General features: G+C 42.8%; 1 protein-coding gene across 1 annotated transcript; it reads right to left on the bottom strand.

Annotated features, from left to right (window-relative positions):
• Window positions 1–10214: 10214 nt before the first annotated feature.
• Window positions 10215–18426, bottom strand: RD3 (RD3 regulator of GUCY2D; the record flags this gene model as incomplete). The annotated part of the gene is made up of 2 exons (XM_082481146.1): window positions 10215–10550; window positions 18131–18426. 2 exons carry the CDS (start codon window positions 18424–18426, stop codon window positions 10253–10255), a joined length of 594 nt encoding a protein of 197 aa, XP_082337272.1. The 3' UTR covers window positions 10215–10252.
• Between the last annotated feature and the right edge of the window lie 4348 nt (window positions 18427–22774).

Below are 22774 nucleotides of genomic sequence, written 5' to 3'. Positions count from 1 at the left end.
ATCAGCCATTGAAAGGCAGCTCACAATAGATACTTTACCCCTCACATCTGGAGTTGCTGTTCCTAGACCTAAAAACTCCAGAGTTCTGGCCTGACTTTCTGATCTTGTGAGCTGTTTATCAAACCTTCCTCTGTCCGAAGTGCCACAAGGCACATACCATCTGTCTAATGAAAAGAGAAAGAGTCATAAGAATGATGCTGAAGGCAGTGACAGTGACCCTCCAGGTGTGTTGACAGTTCACTGTGAGATGAGACAGGTCTGGATATACAGTTGACCCCAGCATAACCTGAGTGTGTGTTAGCAGTGGTATTTTGGTCAGTGCTTGCTTGCTTCCTTTGAGAGCTTTGACTTCTGATTACCCAGGAGGCCCGTGTTCATAACTCTGATGTGGGAATTCCACTTGAATCCCTTGTGTAGCAAGTGCTTCTCGGGAAACACAATTTAGGAATGCTTAGAAAAAGGAGTCAAGTGTAGTTGACTTTGACAAGAATATCAGGTGTACAGTGGTCAGAGTGTGGGGAGTTCATTAAAGAGCAAACAAACGGAAAACTTTGTGTCTGTGTCTGCCATGGTGTTCTAAGTAAATCTGAAGTTTTGTACCATTGCTCAAGGGGTAATTTTAAAACTGTTTTGATGTGTGAAACCTTCTGAAGATGCTAGAATCCTCTCTTTTCCTTAGGTTGGTGGGGTTTTCTGTGAAACATTTTGCAATTGTTGCAGAGATGTAACTCTTTAGAGACTAAAGCCTTGATCCAGAAGAGCAAGTTCTTACACCCTTATGAATATAAATCATGAAAACACATAGGTAAGAAATGGAGTTTCCTTGACTTGTAACCTGGTGATAGAAGCCTTTTTTGGAAGCACTGTTCTGAAATGTCAGTAGGGGAAAAAACAAACAAACCCCTCCTCCTTTGTTTCATGGGATCATGCTTTGATTTATGCTACTTTGGTATCTTCTCGCTAGAGATGCCAAAGCATCTTGTCCAGATAAGCAGCTTTTATCTCTGGACTTCCCTTAAGAAGGTTAATCCCAGACACACTCTTAGAAGACACTAACATCCTTGCCATTCCCTAGGTTATACTTTATGTAAAGATAGTATCATTTCCTGAAACTTTTTTTTTTTTGTGGGGGAAGTAGAAATTTGGAAGCTAGACAGCATATAGGAACGGGAAACCCAGACATCTCACTTGTAAAGAACTGTATTGGTTGGAAGGTTCAGAATTAATTGAAATAATCTGCTTTTTGCTGCCTCATACAAAATCAGTCAGGATCATGAAAACTCCTTCACTGTTCCATGCTAGTATGGAAAAGGCAAAGGACCTTTATTAATATCATGTGGTCTGTTCTTCTTTTAGGGTTTTGGTAATTGCCAACACTGTACAAAAATGAGTCAGACCACTTTTTCTTTGAAAAAAAAAATCAAAACTTCAAAACTTTGTTTTGCGGTTTCAGGACAGAGGAATTTTTCCTGTTCAGTTTTGACATGCTCGATATGCTTTAGTAACGCTTTAAAGTATGTCTATGCCAGCATTTACTTTTAAGATACCATTTCTTTTAGAAAGCTAAGCTGCTTAAGTTCTGTGGCAGTGATTAAGTTTTATTCTCTCCTGCTCAGTTGCTGCCTGAAACTTTGCAGCAGTTGCTGCTTTTATAAGCCTCCTTTACTTTCCTACCCATCTCTTTGTAGATTCTTAGGTTTCTAAAGAGGTTTGAGTTCATGTTGCATCCTTCCCTCTTCCATCGTTCCCCCCAAGCACTGAGATCACTTACATCTTCTTGGGACTGAGTATCTTTGAGACTGCTGTTTGGAGCTGGCTAACAGATTTCAGGCTCCCTAGTGAGTACAGGCCCATACAGCCAGAATAATTGTCTGTGCCTTGCCACTTCAGGAAAGAAATTAATTTTGTTGACCTTTTCACTAAACATAGCTTTTCAATACCGCTTCAGATTACTATTGTGGCAGCTCAACCAGATGTGAAGGTTATGACAGTAAGGTAAGAGATTTAGAGGAATGTGATGAAATACAGATCGAGAAATTTGCATGAGGGAACTGTGAAGCGGTGTGGGATGTCGACCTGATATGCAAATGGCTGATAGAGAGCCTTGCCGCTAGGTCTTAAAAAAGCACATACCGTGGGGGAAGATGAAGGCTGGAACAATAGAACAATAGAAAAGGTATGAGGTAGGGATGGAGGGAGACTGCTGCTGTCAGAAGTCATGGAGCGGGGCAGAGGTCAGGTGATAAGGAAGGGGCTGCAGAAGCTTACCTGGCTGGACAAGTTGAGAATCTTGCCAAAATGCTGAGTAATATTAAGTTGCTGAGTAACAGAAGTCTTTCAGATGTGAAACCTACTGTTTGTGTGTGTGACAGTCTTCCTATCACATCCATTTTCTGTGTCTGTGTACCATCTTCCATTCTGGAAATCATGCAGAACTCAACTGAATTTTTTTAACAACAGAAATTCCAATAACAGAAGTTTATCCCCACTGGGGTGGGGAGGAGAGGCAGGATATATTCTCTGAGCTGCTGCTGCCATGCCCATCTTCCTTGGTACCGTACTTCCTAAGTATTCTATCCCATTTACAAGATGATGTGCCACAAGCAGCAGAATTGATAAGACTTGGTCCCTTGGGATTTCTGCCTGTTGCTCTTAAGCCCTTGCTACCACACTAGTGCTACCTCCTGCTTGTGTGCTGTAGTTAAGCAGGCATAAATGTAAAATGGCTGTGTGGTTTTCATCAGTCCCATGGTGGAGGGTGTTCATTTGGACCTCCTGGATCTAGTGAGTAGTTGTCATGAAGCAGGAAAGGAACCAGGTATTTCTAAAGATATCTCCTAATTGAGAAATTGGTAGTGGTCTCAAAAGTTACTGGAAGGGGATGGAACACAGTTACTTAAGTTTCTTCTCTTATGCAGGGAAAACAGGCAAAAACCCAAACATGAAAGAGTGGTTGATGCAAGTAATTAAGTGATTCAGCCAGTTCTCATGAGCAATGCAGTTCTTTGTTAACTGTTTCCTTTATGATTTGCCTGAACTTGACAACTTTGCCCGTGCAAAAATCTACAAGAGATCAAGATGAGAAGATACTTTATTTAATACCACTTTGCCTTGGAAGTACTTGGGTCCACTGAACTTAGATGTATCATCCTGCAGTGCTGAGCAGGGCTTGCAGTTCTGATACTGATCAATATTAAATTAAAAAATGAGGCAAATTGTGCTGTTTTGATGTACCTGGATGTTTCACACTGCAGGAGTAGAAGAGCTTCCCAGTCATCCTCTGCAGCGGGGAAACCTGAGTAAGCTCTATATGTAGGGGCAAAGCAGGGGTCAGAGAGGCTGAAGTAATGTGCCCTGAGGTCGCCTGCTGAACCTGCCTTGCTGAGGTGCGGGTGGAGCCCTTGACCACTGGATGGAGCTCTGATATGCTTTGTTGTACGTGTTAGACATACTCCTCCTGGCCTTTGTGTACGTTTAGAAGCAAGTTTCCAAACTTCCTGCTCAGCTCCCAACGTTGGGAGCTCCGCTGTCATTTGGACACTCCGTGAAATGGCTGGATTTTAAGTGACAGTGGACCCTTCTGAAGGATATGAGGTCCTGTGCACGCCTGAAAATTCTCCAGTCAGCTGCTTGGTTATATTTGAAGCTGTAGGGTGATGATAAGCTTTTGAGGAGCTGCTTTTAAAATTATTGGCAAACATCCAACCTTATATTTCCATCTCTGGACAAAATGAATCATCAGAATTACTGTCCAGTGCAGAGATCATGATTTATTTGGCTGTTGACAGCAGGTTTGTTTTTTTTCTTGCCTGTTCAATTTCGATCTTAAATTGTGATTCACAATGAGCATGAAACATCTGGTGTTTTCTGAGGGGAGAGCAGGATGTAGTGCTGAAGGCTTTAAGAAAGCATGTTTTGAGCCTGTTCAAGCAGTGTGAAGAACATCATTAATATCCAGTCTGCTAAATGTATATTGATTGCAGAGACACAATGTTTAAGATGACAACTGTTCTGGTATCAGCATGCTGGCCACTGGTGCTGTCTTCTAATAAGGCGCTAGACATCGGTTAACAGCTAACATCGGTTGTGTTCGTTTTGCTCTCCAGTCATGAGCTGTTCTCTGGGTGACAGTGGTGTGAGAGAAAAGTAGCAGGAGAGTGAGGAATCTGTATTTGTCAGGGGAGGCCTGGTTAGAAAGTTGCTGCCTGTTTCCTGGTTAATCAGTGCTGGGAAATCTGCCGGCAGGTGGCATTGCTGTCCAGCTGGCCTGTTGTGGAAATTTTTATTTTTATTTTTTTACCTTTGGACATTGGCTTTGCACTTTCTTATTCTGAAACCCTATAATTAGCCTGCAAAGACCTAATTACGTGGTGTTTATGGGGAACATTTGTTACTGCTGTCCTATGAATTTAATCTAGTCTTTGTTCATTTCTTTCTCTTGGCTGTGCTGTGCACAGACAGTAGTCTCTCCTGCTGCTTCTTATGTGCTGAGGGCAGAACAAAGCCTTTAACTTCTATGTAGTTGAATGCAACAGGAGCAAGTTGCTGAGAGCCAGTAGGAACCTGGAAGGACCAGGTGTTGTTGCACCATCCCTCCTTGGGGCTGCTGAGTTCTTCAGAAACTGCACCCTGCTCTTCTCCATCTCTGGAATAATTTCATTCCTCCAGTGCCAGAATATAAAAAAAAACCCCATACCTGAGGAGTATGTCACTGCTTCATACCACATTTGGTTATTTATATAGGCTTCAGACTAAATCAGGTGAAATCCGTTGCTTTAGGCAACCTGGCACTGCAGAGAATAACATTGGAAAAGGTGTACTGCACATGGACTGTGACCTGATAGAGGCCTCTGAGAATATAGCATTATGATCACTTAACAGGTGTAACAGTAATTATATTCTGAGAGTAGTTACTCTAACGTAGAAAACACAGATGCTCTTTCCCATGCTTCTGCAGTATCTGCTACTGGGTCAGGTTAGATTTATTTGGTAGAGGCAAAATGTAATTATGATGAAAATGTAGAGGTCACGTGCTATAATCTGGTTATCTAGCCAAGACCCTAGCAATTTATAGTTTTAGGAAGTGTACAGTATAAACAGATGACCATAAATCACCACATAATTCACTGTGCATCTTGTAGCCCTTTTCCTTGCCTTTCTGTCATGTTTAAAATCTCATCCTGCAAAGATTTTCCCTTGGTTTGAGAATATCTTTGTGCAGCAACTGCAGAGAAAATATATGGCAGTCACTGGGAGACCCAAGCCCGAGACCTAACTCTCAGGGCCAGCACAGTATCGTTCTGATATAAGCCAGCCTGAAACATGGTGTGTCTGATCATACAAAGGGAACAAGAGGCCCCTTGTGCTGACAGCCCACAGCATAGACAGCAGTACCAGGGAAAGGCAGGCACTGAGATTACGATGACTCTGCCTGGCACAGGTGGGTAGAACTTAGGGATGCTTAATAGCCCTACCTCTACTGCGGGGCACAACCAAAAAGGCTTTGACTCACGCAGTCTAGTGCAGAATGCATTTGGGGCAAAACTACACTGCTGTGTCCTTTATCAGGGAGGTGTAGCAGAACACAGATATATCAGAATGGCCATCCAGTCAAGGCCTAGTTTTCCTTCTGGGAGAGGCATATAGCAATGTTTTTGGGAAGCAACAACACAGAGAGATTTGCTTGCCCACAGCTTCTAGCGAGGAGTGGCTTAAGCCCTGTGCTGTAGGCTGCGTGCTGACCGCTGTGGTTTACTAACCCTCTGAACGTGTTTAGTCCAATTTTGGAACCAGTCATCTGTCTGAATGTGCTGAGTCCATACTGTCCATACTTCAGTAATACTTCACGTGGTGAAAAAAAACCTCACTTCCTTTTGTTTAACATATGCATGCTTTCCATATATGATGCTTAGCACAGGGATCCCTGAGCCATCTGGGACTATCTACTGATATTAAGGTGTTCTAGTACCAGGATCAGGTACAGAATCAACAGAGGTGACTGAAAAGTATCAGGAGGCAAAACATCCATTTTGTCGCTTGTATCTTCTCATTTCAATGTAAGACGTGCTTGGAAGCATGTTGATGAAGACTTCAATACAAGGTTGTATCTGTAAACCACTTAGCTTCAGAGAATTTAAGACCTTTGCAGTTGTTTAATTGTGGTTATTTATCACCTTAGATCTTGGGATCTGTTTGTAGAGGTAGCAAGATAGAAGGTAGGTGGCTACATTTGTAGCCTGTAGAGAGAGGATGGGTTTTTCTGTTTAGATCATGTGCCTTTACCATTCTTGCCTTCCTCCTTTGATACATACACAGTGCACAGTAGGGCACTGGAACAGCTGTTGTGTTTGGCTAGAAGTGAACAGATTATACTTCAGAAGCTCTTTAATTAAAGACGAGTAAAACAAAATTGTTTTATATTTCACAGCTTTGCTTTAATTTTCTGAGGTTCTGTGATGAAATGTATAAACAGTGCAATCTCAGCAGACAGGTATTTCCTGCGAAGCTTACTCCAATTCCCCACGGCGTGATAGCTGTCTGAACTATATGCTGATATGGGTGAGGAACCTCACCTCCTGCACACCTTTGCCGGCTACCACAGCCTGTGGGCCAGGCTGGTCTGTAGAAGTCAGAAGCAGGGCTGCATAGTCTCTCAGATGAGTAGTGACTTTCAGGGGTGTTAGCCCCTCAAAGCCAAGCAGCACAGCTGAGCTGCTATGAAGGTGTTTCCATTACTTGTTAGAATGTATAGTAAGTCTAGGACTGCTTTTTCCTGGGCATAACAATGTCCTTTGGACAGCATAACACTATCAGCAATGGGGCAACAGTGACGCTCTGGGCTGATACCAAAACCCTGGCTCAGTTTCGAGAGAATGATTGAAGATTTAGAATGATTCTTGTTTATGATGTTGTGCTGCTATTTCACTCTTTATTATTCTTAAAGAATTAAGACACTGGACTAGCTCTCAGGAGGGGCTAAGAACAGATCAGAGAGTCTCATCAGGGCTGTGTTGAAATGTTGTTTTTACACGCTAGCTGCACTAGTGCAGCCCAGGAGGAGCAGAGATGTGGAGTCAGTTGTCAGTGCGGACCTGATGTTCACACTATACAAGTTTCATAAGGGTTTACTTCAAACCAGCATTATCCCATCTTTATGGTCTGTGAGCCAGCTGCAATGGATCATTTGTGTTAGCTTAATCCAAAAGCAATCTAGTTTGCCCACTGTGCCTGCCCAGTGCCATGGGCCATAGCACAGTAGGTGGTGGCAGTCAGGAGTTGCATGCTCCTGATTTTAGTTAAAATGCTAACGTAGCCACACAATATGTGGAATTAGGACAAAGCAAACATGGGTGGGTAGTCATTGCCACACACTGTGACCAAAGGATCATTTATGGTTCAATCTACAGCATTCCTAAGAGAAATGAGCACCACAAGCACAGTGCAGCAGTCAGGCATCCTAACCACCTCCCAAGCTGTGCTTCAGTACCTGCTGGTGCACACACAATGTAGAAGGTGACAGTCAGTCTCCAAGAAGCTGGCTACAGCCAAACGTGATACTGCTTCTATACCTTTAAGAGTAACAGATAGCATGTAGTAAGAATAGAAATCTCATTAGCTTGGTATCTGAATACCCCTTTATCACTAGATGCTACTGCGAGCTGAGTGTAACTTGCAGAAGAGGTACAGGGAGAATGGTACTGTTTAAAAGTTTGGATTACCTTTTACTGTGGAAATAGAAATTAGAGGTAAGTTGAGGTAAGCACAGCTGTCGCAGGTGCTGCCATGGCCTGGCCTCCGTAACATACATGGCTTTGACCAAAGGTCAGATTTGTCTCCCTTTCCTGGCTGTTAAACGAGTATGGTATCTGCTAGCTGGAGGTTGTTAATGAAGGATGCAGGATGATTACAGGGTGCTGTGATAGTGTGAACACTCTTCAGGTGACTTCCTTGGCTTTGTACATTGGGGTAGGGAAGTTAGTTACTCCTGATTCTCGTTAAGAAAGAGTGAGCACATTACAGACACTGTACTGTAACAAAGAGCTTTATGTCAGTGTGTCAGAATGTCCTGTCTCTCCCAGCAGTCCATCAAATATTGCATCAATACGGTCAATACTGAAGGTGTCAAAATAGAACGTGAGTGCAAATAAAATGACTACAGAGCTGTAGCATAAAATTCATTAACTTATCTCAGCATTCAGTACCATACAGTGGCTTGCAAATATATAAGAAAAGATGGTTAACTTTTTTCCAAACAAGAACTTTTCTGCAAATCATGGCGATCCCTTGCTAGAGATCCCACATCTTCTAGACAGCTAAGGCTATGCTAATTATGGCAAGCCTTTGTTTTTACTTCATATACACAATCACATTACTTCACAAGGACATAGAGCTGAAAAACACCAAGCTGATTGTCGGAAGACTTTAAATTCTCCCTCACTGACCTAGAGTTGAAATAGCCCATGCCAAACTGGATGCTGTAATTGGAAGTTTTTGATTAAAAGTGAGCTTCTGCTTTCTGTTCCTAGGAGGGTTGCTGGCAGCAGAGTTTACCAAGGGACTAGAAACTACAACCTGGTGCTAGTAAGAAGGCCTTGTGTTCAATCTTAGATAGCCCAGAGGGGAGAGAGGAAGAGCCAGAATCCCACAGTCTTAGAGAGCTCTTAAGGGTTTGATCTTGATCTTTGTTTTATGCTGCCCTCCCCCATCTCTGGAAGAAATTGCACGTTTCTACTCTAGGATAGATTTCATGTGCTGGAATTCTTCCCAGAGTTGGCACAGCTTCAAAGGGTTTTATCTTGGCTGTAGTACCCACATGCTGCTGCAAAGGTCCCCAGGGAAAAGAGTTGGAAATGGGCAAAACAACAACAAAGCTACAGGGTCCTCCAAGAGGCTATACTCCACTGGGATGATTCCCCAAAAGCCAGTCGTACAGGGAAATCCCTCTCTTCCTTCCCCATCTCCTATTGGTCTCCACAAAGCATCCCAGCCCTTGGCTTCTTTACAGGACCCATGATTTTCACAGCATGCCATTCTCTTTCCTTTGCTGGTGAGAGCTCTCCCCGCAGATGCTGAGTTAAGGCCCCAGTAGCTTTCCTCAGCGGTATTTGGCCTACAAGCTACGCAGTTTGTATTAATGATTCTTTTGTAATAGTATCAATTCACTGGCCAGTGTCCTGTGATGGGTACTGGAAAGCTGTCTTCTGAGTACTCATGAGAGAAGATGGGGGGAACAAAAATTCATCTACCAGAGCCCTTCAGTCACTCAGAGCAGCAGCTTGTTAAAATGATCTCAACTATTGCAGCTGTACAAAGAGCCCTGCAGATGAGTGCTGATTCCCTTCACCCTTCTCTGTACATTGATACTATAGTTCAGTATTCTTTCAGGTTTGGCCATAACATTAATTTGAGCCCACTTACTTATTACTGGGATGGGGGGTGGAGCACTTACCTCAGCAACACAGAACACGGAGGACCAAGAACACCATTTGACACAGCACTGATGTATCCACCTGTATATCTCTACAGCAGGTTGTTAAATTTCTATCTACTCTGCAGGTGCAAGGTTCAGGGGATTCTGCCAGCACAAAAGAGAAAATACCCAAGAAACCTGAGCATGCATGAACTGGTTGCTGTGGAATAATATTGGTCTTTCATCTCAAAAAGCCTGGGTCTGTTTCTACTCAGGTTGGATTGCAAATTGTCAGCAAAAAGCTGATCAACAGCAGTGCTGAGGTTACGTGTGAAGTACCCTGTAGCACTGAGGAAGGTTATTAGTTGGAAGAGGAATTTCGGTTCCAAATCAGATACTAGCTTTAACTCACAGGCCTGATCCTGCAAGCCTTACTCATGTAAGTGGCTGTCTTGCTTTCAGCAAGATTGGTCCAGCCAGCAGCTCTCACTAACTTGGGCCAAAAGCTTTTACAGATAACTACATCCAGGCTTGGGGGGAGGAAAGGAGAAGACAGACATCACAAAACTAATTCATTTTCCACAAGAAAGCAGTAATAAAAATGAGATAGTAAGTGAGCCTTGCCCTTAAGGTTACTGAATAGCTACTAAATTAAAGGAAAGGCTAGCATGTTTGGTAATAAATTGTGTCACACACTGCGGGCATCAGCAGCAGTTACTATGGACACAGCTTCTGAGAGACAGGCAGGAAGGAGAGCTGGAACAAAGAAGAAACAGTAGAGCTAAAAAAGGGTTAACTGGGATTTTGAAAGATCACTGTCTAAAAACCTTGTTCAGTATAGAGTCAGTTATCCTTGGCATTCCGAAATTCTGGCATGCTCCAAACCCTCCTGGTGGGCTGGGTGCCCCGTTCCACATCCTCAGAGATGGTCTTGATGTCACTGATGAATGGGGAAATTCTGGACCGGGATTTAAACGTTGTTAAGGAGAGGCTGGTTTTGTTCTTTGTGTTCCATTGCCTGGCAAGCTTCTTGGCCTCTTCCTCCTCTTTGATCTTTTCGGCAGCTTCCTGCAGGACAGAGCGGAAAAGCCGGGATACTTCCTGTACTTCTGGTTCATATTCAGCAATGAGTTGCCGGAATCTGAAAGCACAGTCAAGGCACAGCTTTGATTAAAAACATCAAATTAGGGATTGCTGCCAAGTCACTGTGCTAGGCTTGGAACTTGTACTCTCCTGCAAAATAGGATTCCCTGGACTGAAGGGAACAACAACAGGGAAGGGCCACAAAGATACGGTCAAGGTCTCTAAAATCACAAGCAAGCCAGAGAATGTAAGGAAGCGATGAATCACTGTTTCTCATAAGCCCAAGAAATAATAAGGAGCAGCAAACAAGACTAGAAGGTGGCAAGTTTGAAACTGAAGGAAGTGCTCTTCTCACACAACACCTATCAGAAATCAGAAAGTCCCACTAGACTTCCCGTTTCCAGTTCTCATCCCCCATAGCATTACCCAATGGTCACTAGACAAAAATCCTGTAAAACTGTGCTTTGTTATATATGTGATAGTCTCTCAATATTTAAGTTTCAGTGAAGTGCTATTTCATCCTTCTATGGCTTTCTGTAAGATAATGGATTGGCTCAGCTGATAACACCTTGATTGGCAGCACGATGCTGTAGCTAATTAGACAACTGTGAATTCTCAGTGGAGAGGTCAAAATTTTTTTTTTATGTATATTAAGCTAGCTTAACATCAGGAAGTGAAGAATTACTACTGTTCATTTTGCAGGTGAGGAACATGAGATGCAGAGCAGGATAATTTTCTTCAAGTCACTGAGTGGGTTGCTGGCTGGGCCAAGAAGAGAACGTGCCATTCCTGACACCTTGTTGGGTGATTTGGTCTCCAGCCTGGAGACTGTGGAATCCACTCTCAAGGCTCACACACCGGTCATGTAGGGATTCTAGTTGTTCTGTAATAGTATGAGTTTATGACAGATGGCAATATGGCTACTCTTCTAATAAATATTCAGTTCTTAACATAAAAATTATATCTACAAGCAGACACAGAGCTAAACTAGTACTTCACCAAAATCCAGGTATTTATACTTAATGGAAGCTAGAGTGTATAAGGTCTGTAAGCATTTTGATATTTCTCTGCAGCAGAACTGAACAAAGATGGAAACCAGTAGGATTGCATTTAAATAAGCCTAATGCAGGAGAAGCTCATAGAATAAGATTCTGCCTCTTGTTTTTTTGATAAGCCCTAGGAATGCAACAAGGAGTTTAGTGCACTATGGAATTGTACCGCTTAATGGTGTGCCAAAGGGTACCCAAGATAATAAGGACAGAAAGAAAACCAGAGATAAACCAAAAAGACTCTTTGTACATTTATGCCTTTTGATTCTTACTGTGGAGGCCTGGTATTGGACATACATCTTAACATCATGCTTTATACCAGATATTTCAGTGTGTTTCTCTCACAGCAAATACTGGCAGCTACGTGTATAGCTGCGGTGACACCAGTACTGCGTGCTGAGGGAACTCAGTATCAGCACCAGTCCTTTTCAAGGTCAAGCTAGAGGGGTTTGACACAAAACCTACCAAAGTCACCGAGATGTTCTTTAACCATTTCAATTGCTTCGGATAAGTTCCTAATCTCCTTCCTCCACCCCATCCTCCCAAAAAACCACCACTAAACTTTGAACATTTGGCTGCAAAAAGCCTCTGAGGCACTGTAGTTCATGCTGGTCATAAGTACTTACGCAGTGATGCTAAACTGAACTGCGCAGAGCCTGTAAGAGCAAGAGACTAGGTCTTGCTGAGGTTTAGCACATAACAGCAGTAACAGATTTGCTGTACATTGCAAACATCCATTCTCCCTTCTGAGAAGGCACTTCAGTTGCATTATCAAAGAGCCACAAATACGGTTTTCACAATAAATACACTTTTCCCTTTACCCTAGTCAGAAGCATAGATGGATGAGTCCATCGAAACCCAAGTCTTTGCAACATTATTATTATTATTATACCAGGGAAAACACCTTCAAGAGACTTTTATTGCAGAGGTGAACTGAATGAGTCATTCCGTTATTTTATCTCTGTGTGTATTTTAAAGAGAGATGCTGGCGTATTATATATATCTATCAGTACGTCCTCTTCTTTTGTATTGGCAATTGTGCACCCAAAGGGCCTCATCACTGCCTCCAGTTTTAGAGGTTGTGTGTCATACTGCTGGATTGTGGCTCCAGAGCAGGTAGCAGCATGTGTCAGACTGGACCAGTGACTGTACTAGTGGCTAGCTCTGGGAACAAGAGGGAAAATGGGTGGTACGACAGCAAATTTCTCCCCTGAGCAGAGAGCTCTAATCCCAATGCCCTGTGTTGCTAATAACACTCTCAACTAATCTAGCTGAAATAGTTTTCTAAAATCATTCTAACTTTTCACCTTCATAGCTATCTGCCTATTTGCACTCTCCTTAGCCACGGCAGCAAGAATTGTTTTGTGAATTCTGCTTTTGCTATTAAGACTTACCTCTGACTTTTCAGGACTAACACAAAAACTACTTCATATGGATTTGCGTAGGTCTAAGAAACAAAGGGAAAGCAATCAAACAGACTGCCAGTCACCCAAAGAAAAACCACTCTCATTCAGATGGAGAAGGGAAGTGGCGGGGGAGGGCGTTTTCCTCTCCCCCAATAGGATGAACTAACTTTGTCCCTTTATTAATGCCCACATAACTTCAGTACCAGCACATTCATATAAGGGACAGCCCACGTATGCACACCAAAAGGTGTGCATGCCACAAATATTTCTCAGCAGAAAGGATGGACAGGTTATCAGGGTCTGAGGTCTAGCTAAACCAGTCTGTGTCAGAAAATAGATAATGTCTGCTGCAGCCACCTACGCATAATTGAAGCCATCTTCCCCAGCTATCAATGAAAGCCAGTTGATGTGCTGGATAATCCAGCAGTCTGCTCGCTGCACAAAACATGTAACATATAAAAACAGTAAAACCACTGTAATCAAGGAATATGGGCTTGTATCCCATGAAACAAACTCCACACAAAGCTGCTTAGTGGAATTAAATACACAAAATCACACAAGGCTCACCTATCTTCTAGCGCAGGTGAATGCCCTTACACTTTTGCATGGAATAGTTTCAAACCAGGGAACTGCACAACTATATCTAGAAATCTCTCAACAGGGTTTCCTTACTCATCAGAAAAGTATACCTATCTACCTTATTTGTGAAACAAGTTATGATACTACTGGTAGCTAACCTGTAACATATTATACAAGTCACACAGTCTTAGACCTGACTGTCAACAAAACCCACCTTGAGCCAGCGCAGAAGCCTGGGAAGCACATTCCCCAGTCCAGGCTGTTTTTTAATCACCGTTCAAACAAATCTGTTGTTTAAATTGTGACCCTTGCATTTCCTCATACAGCTATTAGATTTTAAGAATCTGGCTGTGCTTGGCTCATACTGGCACTGCTTTTTTTGAAGTGCTGTCACCCGCCTGTTATTCTGTAGGTCACTGGTTCAGTAGGTTTCCTAAGTACAGCCTGAAGTTTAAAGACCTGTTAAATCCAATGGAAGTCCATGGACTTAAACAATATGCTTATAGTTCACTGTATTCCTGAGTGCCTGTTAGAACTAGGTGCTCTAAGTAGATTTAGTCATTTGAAGAAAACGTGGGGTCCTTCGTGCTAATAATTAGCTTCTGACTTCTGAATCTGTATTTTGAGCAGGAATTCTGGCTATATGGTAAAGCTACAAACAGCTTTGCTAGAGAAGGCTACTTGACTCCCAAAGGACTATGGCAACACTCATGTCACACCACCTCAAACGTAAGCTCATAATTGTAAATAAATCCATTTCTGATTTTAGTCATTTGTCTAATATTCAGGCATACTAGGAAGTCCACTTCAGCTACACACAATCCTTAGAAATTACAGTCCTTAGCCTGTGGTATTAATAACATCTCAGATCACCAAAATGCAGGTTTGCATTTCCATATTAGGGGGTTTTGTTTGTTTTCTCTCTGGGCAAAGAAGGACAGAAACCCACTGTTTCACTTTTGCTGAAACTGAAAGAAAGAAATTAAACAGACCACAACTAGCTCTGATTAGAGCTAAAGCTCTGCGTAAAGATGGCAAAAATCTAGCATTCTGTATTAGCAGGCTGCTAGTCTACTCGTTCAGTTTAACCATGGCAGTTAGGTACTAAGGGCCTCACCAAACTCACTGTCATTTCCTTCAAATGGCTCCAGGATTTAATTTTAAATATAGTCAGCAATCTCCAACCCAGTAACCTAAAGCTAAGTTACACCTGAATACAATAGCCTTATTTGTATGAAGTGAATCAGTCTCCAGATATCTGGTGGTATTTGCAGTGTACTTCAGAATTTAAGAGACTCAAAGAAAAGTTTATATTGAACTGAAATACAAAACAGGCAAACTGGATCTGAAAAAAAAAAAAAACCCTCCCATTTAAGAAGTGCTCCTTTCCAGGCTCCACCACATCTAAAGAAATAAATTTATAGAAGCTATGCCTCTCAGTAGATGTGACTGTAGCCACAGAAAAGGACAATTTGGATAATCATTTAGACCTTTGGAGAATAAAGTGACATCTCTGACAACTCATACAAAAATGTTTTATTTTACTTTGAGCTTAGAATCTCAAAAAGAACAAGACCTTGCATGACACAAACAAAACAAACTCTGCAGTCTTGCAAGATGCATTTTACTTATGTTATTTAAGTATTATGCACTCGTTGAGTACATCAAAAAGGACTTCAGCTTTTCAAATGTCTAAGATGGAAGGGGAAGGATCAAGCTTAGTATTTCAGACAGAACCAAGGGCTTCAGTAAGGTACATGCTATGCATTTGAATTTCCAAATGCAAGCTTGTAGATTTTTTTTGGGTGGAAGTTTTTTCCTAAAGGTTACTACATATCATAAAGTCACAGGGTACTCAAGAGGCAGTGCAATGATCTTGTGATTAAAGTACTTCACTGGAAATGTGAAGATTTCAGTTGAATTCCTGTTATACTCATCTTGTGCAATTTTGAGGAAGTTTCCATGTTATCTCACTTTCTGAGAGGCGCATTTATCCAATTTTGGCTGTCTTTTAGTTAGATTGCATGCTCCTAATTTCTCTGTACATTTGCAGCTCCTAGCATAGCAAGCCCCATTCTTTTTCATTGTTTCCACGTCAGTAATGAAGATTTCTGAACCACAGGGCTCTCGGTTAGAAGGTAGAAGAGTGGTCAACTGTTCACATTTCCAACACAAGAAGAAGGGATTATCGAATAAACTAGTACATGTTAGTTTGAGACAAGCAAAATACAGTTTTCTACAGCAGAGCTGTAGTTCAGATGTGGAACTCTGCCACGGGATGCCACAAATGCTAAAAGTTTACATGAATTCAAAAAATAAAAGCAAAACCTCACAACCTAAACAAACTACTGAAAGATAAAGCCACATAGGGCAATTATGGACAGAAGGACCACTTCTGGCTCCAAAAGTCTCCAAGTTACAAGGTACAGTAAGTTGGAGGTTATATACAAGATACTGTAATTGCCCATACTGTTGTATTTGCTTGCCTTGTTCTTTTCTCTTTTCCTTACACTGATGCTACTGGCCACTATCTCATACAGATTGCACATCAGATCAAACAGACCTTTACCCCAGTCTAATTCTTCCATTTTTGTGGCTATGACATTCCCTTCTCAGTCACAGAATTGAACCAACAAAAGTTATGCAACCCTCATTTTTTTAATGTGGCTCTGCTAACCATGCAAACTGCACAGTATGGAACAAACAAAAACATGCCACTTCTTGAATCATACTGTAACACAATTTATGATACCCTATAATAGCAATTTATAAGAGGATTTTTAAGAGGATGGTTTAATCCTTTTTCAGTTATGCCCACATAGAGCCCACCAATGGTGCTGAGTAAATGGTATGCTGAATCCTGAACAGTGAACAACCACTACAAATCGCACTGAAATCACACTTCTTGCATGATCTCAAGGTGTTTTTTTTTTTAAAAAAAAAAAGAAAGAAAAAAAGCAGAGGAGCAGCAAGTTGGATATGGCTCAGCTTAATACTCTTTTTTGAAGGAGATGATGAACCTTGGGGCCTCCCAACTGAAAGACCTGAAGCCTGCTCTCATGGAAATAACCTGTTTGCCAGACAAGCCTTGCTCAGTGGCCCTGGGGATGGTGAAAATAACTCTGAACCCCAAGGGGTTTGTAGTGGCTTGTTTACAGCATAGCTCAGATTTATACAAATACAAGGCAGGTGCTGTTTCCAGCAAACTTTCACTGGAGAGAACTCAGCCACTGAATGATCCCAAATCTCTGAATCTGCCACCATGGTAACATCTGCAAAAGCCAAAGCCCTGTGCTAGCTTGCTTCCAAGGTTCAGCCCTGGGCAAGGTGGGAGCTAGAGAGGTAGCTTTCACATCCTTTCCTGGCCACCCCCACTGTAAGAGGACCAGCTATTTCCAGCCCTCTTACGGTTGCAGTTGAAGAGCTGTAGATTCATTTGTTCAAGGGAAAACAGGTGCCAGCGTATGCAGTGAGGGACTGCACGGTGCCAAGCACCCCACTGTATATGGCCTGCCAGGATTGTCTTCTTTCTAAGAAACCCCAGCTGTAGAACGTGTTGGAACAGGGGAAGTGGATTATAAAGGCCCCTTTTACAACTTTGCTTTGGCTAAGGTGGACTTCAGAGTCACTACTCCTCACTTGCACTGTGCTAAGTGACAGGGTTTAACTTAAAAGAGCCACCCCCTCAAAGGAAGAGTCACGTCCCTCCCAGTTTGGATGCTCCAGCAGGCTTTGATCTATTTCTGAAGGCATTCTTACAGAAGGTTGCTCAACTGGCACGCAGCAGTCCTATGTCGAGCACTTGAAAGGCTCACAGCAAGTCCAAGAGGCTATGTCTACATTTATACTGCAGAAGGCAGAAGCAGCACCTAGCTGTTCAAGCCAACTGCACGCCCCACCTGCATCCCACTCCACATCAAGGCTGTGGAGGGAGGGCAGAGGAGGGAGAATCATGCAACTGCTCCTTTCTCTGGGAATACCTGGCTCACAGGCTGAAAAACACAATAGCACCTTTTGGCTAGTCTGGACACTGGGGAAAAGTGCCTCAATAGATAGGATGCATAGCTTAAATCAAGGAAGGCAGGCTTCAATGAGAGTGGATAAACACCAAAGCAGGTTATTCAGAGGCTGTGCAATTTCCACCTTTGGAGATATTCAACAATGGATAAGACAAGGCCCTGAGCAACCTCATCTAACTTTGAAGTTGGCCCTGCTCCAAGTAGGAGGTTGAAGCACGTACCTCCAGAGGTACCTTTAAACCTCAATTATTCTAAAATTCTAAAGACTGAAGCAAAAGCCATCACAATACTGAAATGGTAACTGTTCATCAGGCAAGATAAAGCTTCTCTGGCTGCTCAGGAGTGTAAAGGACTCAAGCCAGTCTCAGAGGGAAAAGGCATATAGCAACTTTTTGGAGGAAATTATACCATGTTAAACTGACTTAAAACATTAGATTTCCCTTCTTCCACAAAGACACTGTCCCATGACTTACAATACAGGATGCCAAGTTTTTATTCTGTTGGTCCTAACAACTCTTGTTCCTTTCTCGTATATCATAAAGAGGGGGAAACGAAAAGTCTGTATCATCTCATCTTTTACTGTACCTGAGTATGACAGGCCCACAGTAGGAAGGATGTATTTTGGTACACATATCCTCCAGCTGCAGCCGTTCTCCTGGGCTGATATCATAGCTTTGCTTTGGATAGCTGACCAGCCAGCCGTAGTCCACCCCAGTCTTGATCTTGCGATACTCATTCTCCCGTTCTCGCTGCTGCTTCTCTGCCTGTTTGGTCTGCCAGCTCAGCTCCATCATTAGTGTCTCAACCACCATTTCTGTGGGGTTCCTCTGGGAAATGCGGTTTGGGGGCTCATTCCACCTGAACCAGGATGCCAGTGACATAGTGCTCTGTGTGTCTTCATTGGGAGTGGGTTGAGGGTAGGGAGGAAGAGAAAAAGAACAATGCGATCATCAACACACCTCAGCTGAGAACATTCTGCCCCACACACCCCTTGAGTCTGTTGTTCACCTAAAAGTGTTACTGGATTAGCTACTTAGAACTATTTGGTGCTGAGCACCTTGAGAAATCTCACCCATAGCAGCCAACTTGTGCGGAGGGCGAGACAAAGGGTGAAGAGGCACAGTTTCCCTTGAACTTCCAGTCACCATGTAATTAAAATGACAGTCACAGTTCTTACATATGAAGTTAAGTTATAAGGATACCTTGCTCCCTCTGGGTTAGGCTGGGGAAGCATTTTCCTGCCCACACAGAAGAGCTGAGGCTAGGGCTCGGCTGTCTGAACCCTCATGGGAGAGCATGACCTTGCAGCGCCCTACATGCAAAAACTCAACACATGGAGTCAAACTATTCCTGGGAGCCACGTGCTAGCCAGCAGGGGATCCTCAGGGGAGGGAGGCAGGATAGGTGACCTGGGTAGGTTTGCTGCTGTTGTAATGTAAGGGGTAGAACTCATCTGTAGTAGTACTGGCAGAAGCATTAACTACAAGGCCAGGCAGAGCTTTAATGATTATTTAGCAGAAGTGTTGTTGCATGCAGAAGGAGAGGCTACACCATCTTCCACAAGCTGAAGTCCAACTATCAGCTAAGCTGGGTAGAGCACACCTTAGGCACTACCACCAGCACCAAGGGAACTGAGGCTGAGCTGAGGGAAGTGACAGCATACCAAGGTTTAAGCAGTTATTACTTCTGACTGAGAGGTTTTTGCTGCTGGGGAGTTACCCAGCACGTAGAAGGCAGAACAAACTGCACCAATCAGCTCAGCAAAAGAGGAATTAACTCCCCACCCAGCCAATCCCTTCACGTAGTCACATCAAGAGGACAATGCATGGAACAAAGTTATTAACTATTGTATTTGTAGTTAAACACAATGGAGTCCAAAGCAGGCACTAGGGACCTGAACAGGAGCAAAACAGCATCTGTTTCTTCACAGAGGACAGTTACGTGCCTTGTTGCTCCCTTCCATTAGCCCCCAGGGAGAAGGGGTGGCACAAATAATGGTTGCAGCTGGGATTACCAAAAGGCTACTCCTGGCAGCAGCCCAATCAGGACATGGCGTCAAAAGTTAACATGAGGGCAATGGATTAAAGAGCCTGATTCTGCAGGGCCTAAGCAAATCCTCACTACTCAGACACAGACATGAAGACAAGACATAAAAGGGAGAAAGGCAGAAAAATATGCTTTTGATTTAAGCTGTCATATTGGGGCCAAGAGCCTTTAGTGACAATGCAAATCACAAGAAGCTCATAACTACCCAGTACTCCCATAGAGCTGAGAGCCATGAGCTCCCAGACTACTTCAAAGAGCAATGGTCAATAGGATTCTGCCTTCAGTGCCTAGAAAACCATCACTGTCTGAACCAGGTGAGAAGGGTGCATCAGTTGCTTTCATGCCTTTATCACTTGCCGTAATGTAGCCTTGTTCTCTTTCAAAAATGTTCATGTTATGTAAATATGTCACACCATGAAAGGAAAATGCTCCAAAAACCCAGATAGTATGTACGGTGCCCAAGTTGGAAACAATTTCAGGGTCTAATGCTTAGGCTTTCCTAGAATCAGGTTTGCCAAACTGCATCAAAGGACTAGTTTCTCTAGTCCTAGATCCTACCTCTCCCAGCAAGCAATACCAGTTTCTTCCGAAGGAAGACATAAAAGGGCTAAAAACTTCCATGGGACACAGATCTAGCTACCTAGGTGTGCAAGGCCGCAGGTACTCTTCTGAGACTGTATAAACATTAACACCTTTGCTAGTTTACAGTGCTTATACATGAGACATCACTGTAGTGACTGGTTTTGCCCTGGAGTATCAGCTATGATTATCTTTATGATAGCAAAGATAGTCAGCAGCTGCTGGAAGTAACCCTGCTCTTATCTAATTTCTGTGCTCTGTAGGAGGAGGAGCAGCAGGTCCTTTCATTTGCTTTTGTCGCCAGGGTGACTCCAGCTAACAGCTCTCAAATCACCACACAGCACTCTGGCTGCCTGCAGCTGACTTACTTGCCCAAGACACATGAATGAATTCAGGCTGGAAGTGATGTGCTTACAGCTTCAACTCCATAATCCCACCATCCTAACATGTACCTGGGTCATGCTACATGGTGGCCTCCACTCACCATTACACATTATTAAGGATGAAAATCCTTAAAACTTAAGACCTTTTCCTTGGTCTTATCACCCCTTATGTATCACATAGAGGAGCTCTCTGCTAGCGAAAGTGAGTAGCAGAACAGACCACAGGCTGTTGTAAAAGATTTAAGTCTCCTGTTTCTTTTCAGCTTATGTGACAAGAGCAATTTTTCATAAGCTTTTACAGGTATCTGACCAATTAAGGTATCATTATTTCCATTTGCACCTTCACTCGATGAAGGTGAGCGTGCCCTTCTATATTTTACCAGCAAAGGGTTAGCTTGCTTTGCTGTTATTCTGGATATGACCTGGTCTCACATTGGTTTAACTCTGCTGACTTCAGTGGTGTTAGGGGTAAATCAGTATATGGCAGTACAATTGTGAAGCTGATGAATGTCCCTCCAGCTCTTTCTAGCTCACCAGCTTTTTTATTAAAAGAGGAGCAAGAGGGGAATTTAGTGGTCAGAACTGAGAAAGACAGCAAGGAGACCTGGGCTCTCATTTGACCTGCCCTGGCTTTCACATGGTCCTGAGCTGTTCCTAGTGCCTTTATGTTTTTATCTTGCAGGTCTCCCTCAAAGCAAGTAGTTCTGCATGAGGAGAACCATTTTACCTAGCACTAGTATTGCAGAGGACAATCAGTTAGAAAAATATTTTGGATACCTTGTCTGAGCAAGGCCTGCTGAACCTGAGCTTTGCCCTGTCCCAGAGCTTTCATGAAGCACTGTTACCAGGCAGATTTGTTTTTGATATAGAAATATGGATACCACTGATTCTGAATGGGGCTTCCACTTGTCTCCCATACATTACTTGAAAAATCTGCTTCCACATCAGAAGAGTATAAATTAAGGAAAGCGCCTCATCTGCAGTTAAAATGGCCTGTTCTCAAATGCAGGAAAATCCTATCCAAGCATTTCATGCACACTGGCAGCTTGTGCTGGCTGTTCCTAAGGGAGTCTTGTTTGCATGAGATTGTTTCCTTCCCCATCTCTCATCCATCATCTCCTCCTTCTGAGATCTGGAAACTGGCCATCTCTATTTAGCAGGCTTGACAAGCCACCACTCTTCCCACTACTGGTCTTTGCAGCCTGCAGAAGATACTGTGGACTCCATTAATTGTAGCTGCTGTTTTTAATTTAAAGTCCACATGTAGGCTAATCATTAAATGACTCAAAGGACTGTTAGCAGGATGTGGGCAACTGAAGGAAGGGAAAAGTTTCAGCCTGACCTTCTTATTGGGCAAAAGGACAAATTTACATTTTGCAAGCATTCACGTTAAAATTATTAAAAGAAAGAGACACTGCCCCATCTGAATACAGATCTTTATGTTGTACAATTAGTCCATTTTCTGATTCCTTGTAAGAAGCTGTCCTGGAAGCTGACATAATACAGTTGATGAACTACTCTGGTGTTATTCAAGCAAAATTTCAGAGTGGTTTATGTAAATTCCACTCCAGAAACAGATCTGGGTTTCAAGACTTTTGCCTAATTGACCATAGACCTTTGTCTAGAAGACAAACCTTCACATCACACTGCTGATTTCAAGGCTGACCAACCACCTCACAGCGTTTTAAGTATACATTGACATTAGCTATGTTCAAGTCTGGAATACCTTGCTATCTCTCTCTCTCACAGCCTCTGAGGGGTTTCTTCAATTTTTAGTGATTGTCAGTAAGCCCTTCTGAGACATTTTCATGTTAAAGTTTCCTGTTAGCATTCGTTCTAAAGAAGCTTTTTGCATCTCTCCAAATCTTATTTTTGTTCGCCACATTGCCAGCAATTCCTGCATTTTTCTCCTTCTCATGTACTTTACAGCTTTCTCCATTCTCTTCTCATGGCACGTTCTGTACAATTTCACCTCATCTTCCACTTTTTAACCTTCTCCCATATTTCCCCATGTGATTTCCTCCTCTCGCTCCAGAGAATGCACCAAAGAATCATCAGAAATATCAAAGTCCACATGCCTTATTTGCCTTTTCACCTTCCTACAACAGGATTTCAGCCTTTGCTAGCTCTTTTACAACAAAGGGAATATGTTTCTGTAGCTTGCTCTCTGGATGTTCTTTGGAGACCTGGAGGCTGTTCATGTAACCTGACAGACATCAGC

The sequence above is a fragment of the Vanellus vanellus genome (assembly GCF_965231255.1).
Source record: "Vanellus vanellus genome assembly, chromosome: 3".
NCBI classification, from domain to species: domain Eukaryota; kingdom Metazoa; phylum Chordata; class Aves; order Charadriiformes; family Charadriidae; genus Vanellus; species Vanellus vanellus.
The sequence above is the reverse complement of the archived record's forward strand: the minus strand, read 5'-3'. Positions and strand labels throughout refer to the sequence as shown.